The following is a 7,875-nucleotide window of genomic DNA, read 5'->3' as shown; positions in this document are numbered from 1 at the left end:
TGTCAAGAACGACTGAAAAAGATTACATGCATTACAGGTTGAATTTCACTTAATGATTTGAAATATAGAATCAATAAAGCCAAACAAATATTTTAAAGATATATCAGGTAAGTAGTTAAAACTAGAAACCTAGCACATGCAACTGTATGGAAACATATAGGACATAGTTCATCATTCACTATACTGTGTAGACAGATAAGTAACGAATATGTCTTCAGGGTGAAAAATATATATGCAACTTTAAAAGAACAGTTTTACAACATTCTAAGGAAATATAACACTTTCGAGTTATGTCCATCACCGGAAAAGTTCACCAATTATGCGTGGTCATTATGGTAATAACTATTAGTGTCCATTAAGGCTTTTGGGTCATACAGAATGAAATTATAATAACATATAGTGCTCGAATAAAAAAAAAAAAACACGACTGGAAGGATAAAACAGTAAGTTGAAGAACATTTGAAATAAAAAAAAATTAACTACTCATGACTATTTTCTCCTATATTTAATGTGTTTCCCTTAGTTTTAGTTTGTAACCCGGATTAATTTTCTCTCAATCTATTAATGATTTTTTTTAAAAAGGTATACTACTGTTGCCTTTCTTTAATAAGTAAAAGATAAAGTTATGTTAGAATATAATGCACTGCAATAAAAGTTATATAAGTAATAAACTTAAGATTATATTATGAAACAATTATATTATTAGATATGAGATATATCAACTTCGTGCGTTCGTAGCGTAATCCAGTGTAAATAGGATCTATATGATTAAAATCATAAGAAAATAAGCAGAGTAGCCGAACTCATGGTAGATCAAATCAAACTCATTGTAAGTTTCACTAATTGGACAATATGGCTTAAAATATCAACTTTATCATTAAACACCAAAAAGATCACAATTTGGTTCCTAAATGGACCTTTTTCGAAAGCCTTTATGATAAATCAGTTCTTATAATGAAAATTAATTATATTTTCTAAAGTAAGCCTATTTTGGAAATTGTGTCAAATTATATGATGATTTTATGCAATTTTCAGACTTGAAAGCTTTAGGCAAACGCTGGCCACCACTTACGATCCTTCGTGTTTTGTAACCGAAAGATTCCAATGATGATTTAGAATTCATCAATACAAAAACGATTTAGATCGTTGATGGCGAACAAGGTAAATTATGGAAAAAAATCTCAAAATTGACGTTAAAAATACAAATAGTGTTTGTTCCATAACTTGATAAATTTTAAAGGAAGTTGCCAAACAATGTATTTTTGTCTCAAAGGTATTATCCTAAGACAGTTAGTATTTCTATGTGACATGTGTAGTATCTTGGTCTTAATAAAAACATCAAAATCTAAGGGCCAATTCTAGCACGTTCCGAGAACATCTATCTTTGCTTGAGGGAGTTAAATAAGTTTTTTTTAGGAATAATGCAAAACTGATAAGGAAACGCACACACATCTGACTTAAAATTCACTAAACGCAAACAGGTATCATATCATTTTGTCAACAATAAACATAATACTATTTGAGGATCTGCAATCGCGTTCATGTTTTGAAGATTACTAAAGTGAACTTCACTTGTCTATCAGTTGAAGGTCGTACGGTTATATATATATATATAAGACTACAGGTTTGTACGATGACCAATTGTTCCACATTTGCATGTCATACGAACTCTTTTTATCGATGATTCACAAAGAAGAAACAGTTTCCCTTAAAGCCTTCCTGCGCTCCAAGTTTAATATTATTATTGTACTTTTAATTTGAGTTTTTGACTTTACGAGAAAAGTTGATTTAAAAAAATTCATAACGTTCACTTTACGTAGATCATGTAGATGTATGTACAGTGTTCTGAATCTCAAGGACTGTAACGCATGTTTACCTTGGATCAACCAACCACAATGTTATCAATAACTAATTACTAGATTTTCCATTTTCGCAATTTGAAGATTATTTGACTCACATTAATTATCTTGAAAGTTAAAACACTGCTTAGGATACGGATTCACTACAAAAGATACGGGAACAGATATTAACGGAAGTTCAAAGAGGTCACCATTAATTTTGTTAACACTTTGAGTCGTTATCTCAAAGTACATAACAGGAATAATAAACAATCCTTAACATAGTACTTTTATATCACCCACTACATAGCAATACAATTTCATTATAAAGTATCCAACCTGGTGATAAACTTTTATTTATGAAGAGACAACGTGTTGCAGGCCTCACTGTTACTTTGAGACGACGAAATGTAATAAAAGCGCTGTTTCCTTGTTTTTGTATTTGCTTATGTGTTTAGTTTGTTTTTAGCTGTGTATGTACCGAGTTTTTGTCATGAAGAGATACCTAATATCTTTTATTTTTCTATTATGATAGATATTTGTAGCTATAAAAGTCAACTTAATGTCGGTTATATCAATATAAGATACTATATCTCTTAAGGTGTTAAGTGGTGTCTTAATCTATATATTATTTCTGTATCTTACAGGTTATGCTCTCTTAAGTTTACCTATTTTTAACTTCTTTGGAAAATATAATTTATAACTCATTGAAATTACATCTCACCTGCGTATGTCAATACACAAAAATTTAGCAAAGATGTTCGCTCATATGATGCCCAATGCCATCTTACACTCGCAGTGGTAAATAGTTCCAACCCATGTTAAAAGAGTTTGAATTGTGACTCTGAGACAGCAATAAAAGCATTGTTTCTTTGCTCTTGGTTTTTTCATGTTCTTGGAATCATCTTATGACACTAATTGATCCAACATATCTTTATTTCCATAACAGATGTTTCATGCTCTGTATACTGTTGGTTGTCCTTCCGTAATGTTTTCTTTATAGCTGTGGTATTGTCTGTTGTTTGTCGAATAATCATATTTGAGGAGGAGGACAGGGGGTACCCTCTTCTCCTTCTCCTACCCCGTTCTCCTTTCTCCCATTAGAATAAAACATCTCCTTCTGAGATATTTTTTCTTGAAATATTAGAATTTTTTTTAAAAGGAGAGATATTTTATTTTTTCTCCTTTCTCCAACTTTTTCTCCTTTCTCCCAGCCTTCCTCTCCTTTCTCCTACCCCCTTTCTCCTTTCTCCCACCCCCTTTCTCCTTTCTCCTACCCCCTTTCTCCCTGTCTCCCTTACCCCTGTCCTCCCCCTCATATTTTAAAAGTTTATTTTGTTTCAGAGTTATCTTCTGTTTGTTTTTGTCTGAACAAAACAAATGGTTGCATGCTAGAGTAGCCCAGTATCCACAAGGAATAACATGGAGCTGTCATTTTTTTTCTGAATGGCTAACAATCGGTAGTATACAAATGAAATTAAAATTTGCAATTTGTAGACAATTTTTTTTCCATAACACAAAATAATTCAAAATCAAACTAATGAAGACAAATGACATGAATACGGGTCAAATGAAATAAATACTTCCACTTTATAGATGTTCTATGTGAGTCAAGGCTCCGCTATGACCTTTTACATATTGTGACGTTGTCTCAATGACACTAATATCACATTTTCTTATTTAAGGAAGTTCAAAAAGGTGAACAGGTATAATTGAACCACATGTTGTCCTTATCGCGGGTACTCGAAAGGAAATTTAAAATTACCAGTGAAAAATCCACATCAAGCCTAACATTGCACCACAATTCCTGAAGATGAAGTAAGATACTCGATTCAATAGAGACCAGATGCCGTAGATGTTGGCAACTTTTCGGTCGTAAAAAAAATGAGGAAAAACAATAATGCATAACTAGCTACAAAGGGCCTCAACATGACAAATAGGACATACTTTAAGGCCTAAAAAGTAAAATGACACAAATACTGAACTCTAAAGAAAATTCAAAATGGAAAGTCCCTAATCAAATGGCAAAATCAAAAGCTCAAAGACATCAAATGAAAGGAAAACAACTTTCATTAAACTTATTAATACCAAAACAAAAAAAAACAAAAAAAAAAGAAAAGAAAAACATATACAATGATAGCCAACAATAAACGATTGATATGTTTATGCATAATCCAAAGTTTCTGTATACTTACAAAAAATCGATTACTATTATCAAAATTGACAAAAGCACCCGGATAAAAATTCACCACGAGGTTAATATCAAAGGTTCATTTTAATCTTATCAGTCGTTGCGCAGACAGCATTACTACTAATGTTAATAAAATTATATGTTTGCGTAATTCTAATATGGAATGTTGAATTTATTAGATTAACTCCAATTAAGATCAATTACAACAATAATTGGACATTCTTATTTCCGTCGTCAAGTAAGTAACACTTGTTATTAGGTCTTCCATCAAAAGTAAGATTCAAGGTTCCAAGTATGAAAACGGAATATGCATTTTTTCATGCAATTATTATTTTAAATTTTGCGTTTTGCTTACCAGAATAATGATATGCTTTTTTTTAATTTATTTTAATAAAAGTAAGATGCTATTTTACAGATTTAAGCATTAATCGAGGGTTGTTATAACTTTACATATCCGACTTTGCAAACATTTTCTATGAAATTAGGGCATTTATACTATGATCAAGTATGATTATCTTGATAACACTAATAAAATTACTTTGAACAAGCATCTTTCAAATATTGTCCATGTGTCCTTGTTTTTTTGTCATACTTTATTAATACAAAATAGAGATTTCTTAAAATTGCAAATAGAGATTTCTTAAAATTGCAAATGAGACATCTGTTCAACATTATACAGATTGCGTTTAAAGCAACTTTAGCAGTATTAAAGACATATAGTATAGTCAGTTATGAATTGCCCCGACAAGACTTATAACAAAACAATTAAAACGAAAACAAACCAACGGCCAGTTTATCACAAATCAAAAAAGAAAAAAAAAATACCAAATATTTTAACAGACCGCTTTCTGCGACAGCCACAGAAATTACAGGCTCTTCAATAATATATGTTTACGAAATTCCCGAATAACTAGCTACTGATAAATGCATCAACAATAAATAAACAATGTATATGCATCATTTATTTGATGTTAAATATTTCACAACAGACACTTGCATAGCGAATAAATTAGAAAATATGATCACCGTCGGTAGGAACAAAAATAACATCCACATGAAATCGGTGTTCATCTGTGACAAAGTATATCTTTTGATAAGTGTACTTCTGTATTGGGCTTCTTTCTATATAGCAAATGTAGGCTAGGAAAAGTTGACACTTGGGCAACTTTCGACAAGAGGCAAAAATTAGGTTATTCATGGTTACGAAATCCTTGACTAAATTATTTACCAGTTACACATGGAAAACGTTTATAGAAATATAAAACGTCACTACAGATATGTGTATACTAATTATATATGGAGTATATCTATTGATAATGGTGGTATTGTGCCGAACTTCTATTATGAGTATTTGTGTTTACTTCGAAATTCATGTATTTAACTAAATAAACTCATCATAGATACCAGGACTAAATTTAGTATATACGCCAGACGCGCGTTTCGTCTACAAAAGACTCATCAGTCACGCTTGAATCCAAAAAGTCAAATAGGTCAAATAAAGTACGAAATTGAAGAGCATTCAGGACCAAAATTCCTAAAACTTTTGCCAAATACAGCTAAGGTAGTTTATACCTGAGGTAGAATGTTTTCACCAAACTGTGACAACAAAATGAGACAAGGAATTGCCAAGGTAATACCTTCACACGTTCAGCTTATAATATTTCGTTTGTATTTTTGTAGATTACAGTGAACAATGCGATTGGTTTGTCTTTCTACTAAAAGGAAAGGTGTGTATATAAAAATACATGAAATTAACTTCTTAAATAATCATATAATGGGTATACAAGATTGTCCAGGATATGTCTACACTTTAGGAAAGTAAGATCATAACACATAGTACTTAATGCTTTCCTAGGTTTATTGAGTATCTAGATTGTCAGCTGAATTGATATTTGAATATACTTATCCCTTAACAACTTTTTGATGTAATGCACACAAGCATTATTTTTTTAGGGTATGACAGAACATAGATCATTGAGGTAAACAAATGTTAAGTAACATTTGTGTATTTAAAAAAATAGTTATTAAATGATTTTTAAAGTATTTGGTAAGCGTTTAATTGATCATTGTTGTAATGATGACATTACTTCATCAATTAGTCACTGCATTTTTAAAACTGTACAGTTCTGCGTATTTCTGGACAAAACCTTGATATAAAAAGTGGTGGATTACTGTATTCCGGTCCTTTTAATTTCATGTAAAATGGTTGACGACTATGTTATAAGGATTATCAGAAAGCTAAGCCTAGCACTTGCTTAGATTTGCTTTAAAAATCACTATGGTCATAATGTCGCGTAGAAACCCTTCTCTTACCATCGTGGCATAACTCTATGAGCTTTGAAATTTGCTGTAATATAATATAATATAATTATAGAAGTTATAACTTAATTTCAGTTGTATCCTGTGCAGTATTTTTTTCTGTGCTGATGGTCACACACCATTACCTGTTTTATGAACCACCTGGTTACATATGTCCATACTTTAGAGGACGTCTTGGTAATTTAATGTTCATATATGCATCAGTATACGGCATTGCAAAGAGCAAGGGTATGGTATTGGTTGTAGACACTTATGATCTAATCCGGACAGTATTTCCAAATTTAAATGCTTTAGCTATTGACTCAGCTTTTGACTTTTGTAACAGTTCAAGGTTAGTCTATGAAAGAAGAGCCTGCGCATATGACATTGATACCATGCAGTTTGATAACAAGAAAAATACAACATTAAAAGCATATCTACAATCTTGGAAGTATTTCAAAGATGTCGAAAAGGAAATAAGAAGGCAATTTGTTTTTAAACAAGAAGTGCAGGATAAAGCTCAAGCTATTATCAATAACTATACTAGGGAATATATCCAACACAGCAATATATCAAATAATTTACAAATCGTAGGGGTACATATTCGCCGAGGAGATTATCTTAAACCTGGAAAAGTTGCATTTGGTTATAAAGTGGCTACTAAGTCGTATTTGTATAAAGCATTTAAGGTTTTCCGTTCGAAATTCAAAAATTGCTTATTTCTTATTTTTACGGCACCGAACAGAGTAGATTTAAAATGGAGAAAATACCACATGAACGGAAGTGACGTCATAAACGTAGATGCTAATGAACCTGATGTTGACATGTGTGCTTTGTCAAAATGTAATCATACTATTATTACTGTTGGTTCATTTGGATGGTGGTCGGCTTGGTTAAATCAAGGAATGACTATTTATTACAGTGATGTAGTACAACCAAACTCGTATCTTAGCAGAGATTTCAGTAACGATATGAAAGATTACTTTCCGTCAAGTTGGATTGGAATGCAATGATTCATCAATAAACTATATGCATTTATGTTTTTGGATTTTTACATTGAATGTTTTCATCTATCATTTTTACGAAGTTATCTTTTTTTTAATAAATGATATCAAATATCAAGTATTCGCTCAAGAAAATGATTTTTAGAATGACACTGCTCAGTTGGTTATGTTTTACGTTATAAATAAAACAAAATCAAATAAATATGAAAGTTAGATTAGATAAAATCATCATAGAAACCCAGGATAGAAATTTTGTAATTGCGCCAGACGCGCGTTTCGTCTTCAAAGACTCATCAGTGACCAGGGTTTCCGCTGGCGGTCGCCATTTTCGCAATTTGCGAAAAAATAATAATTGTGGAGATAAAAATTCGTCATTTGCGAAAGAATTTGGCGAAAGAAATATATAGAACGATTTATTTTCCTCCATCTTGTTTATTTACTTTTTTTTCGAGTTTCTCGGACATTACCGGATTAGACAATACTCGGAATTCACCTTGACCTCATTAAGATTTGGACAAAAAATAAAAAATCAGCTGATTGCATT

The 7,875-nt window shown here is 31.4% G+C and overlaps 1 protein-coding gene across 1 annotated transcript; it reads left to right on the top strand.

Moving 5' to 3' along the window:
- Nucleotides 1-4,130: 4,130 nt before the first annotated feature.
- On the top strand, nucleotides 4,131-7,449 carry LOC143043193 (galactoside 2-alpha-L-fucosyltransferase Sec1-like). The gene is made up of 3 exons (XM_076215608.1): nucleotides 4,131-4,267; nucleotides 5,710-5,756; nucleotides 6,424-7,449. Exons 2-3 carry the CDS (start codon nucleotides 5,723-5,725, stop codon nucleotides 7,338-7,340), a joined length of 951 nt encoding a protein of 316 aa, XP_076071723.1. The 5' UTR covers nucleotides 4,131-4,267; nucleotides 5,710-5,722; the 3' UTR covers nucleotides 7,341-7,449.
- The last annotated feature ends 426 nt before the right edge of the window (nucleotides 7,450-7,875 follow it).

This window comes from Mytilus galloprovincialis, chromosome 8, assembly GCF_965363235.1.
Source record: "Mytilus galloprovincialis chromosome 8, xbMytGall1.hap1.1, whole genome shotgun sequence".
In the NCBI taxonomy this organism is placed as follows: domain Eukaryota; kingdom Metazoa; phylum Mollusca; class Bivalvia; order Mytilida; family Mytilidae; genus Mytilus; species Mytilus galloprovincialis.
The sequence above is the reverse complement of the archived record's forward strand: the minus strand, read 5'-3'. Positions and strand labels throughout refer to the sequence as shown.

Excerpts from the sequence above, each read along its gene's own strand:
- LOC143043193 (XM_076215608.1), top strand. The coding sequence starts at position 5,723 with ATGCGATTGGTTTGTCTTTCTACTAAAAGGAAAG. Across the intron at positions 5,757-6,423 it reads TCTTTCTACTAAAAGGAAAG|TTGTATCCTGTGCAGTATTT; the intron begins GTGTGTATATAA and ends ACTTAATTTCAG.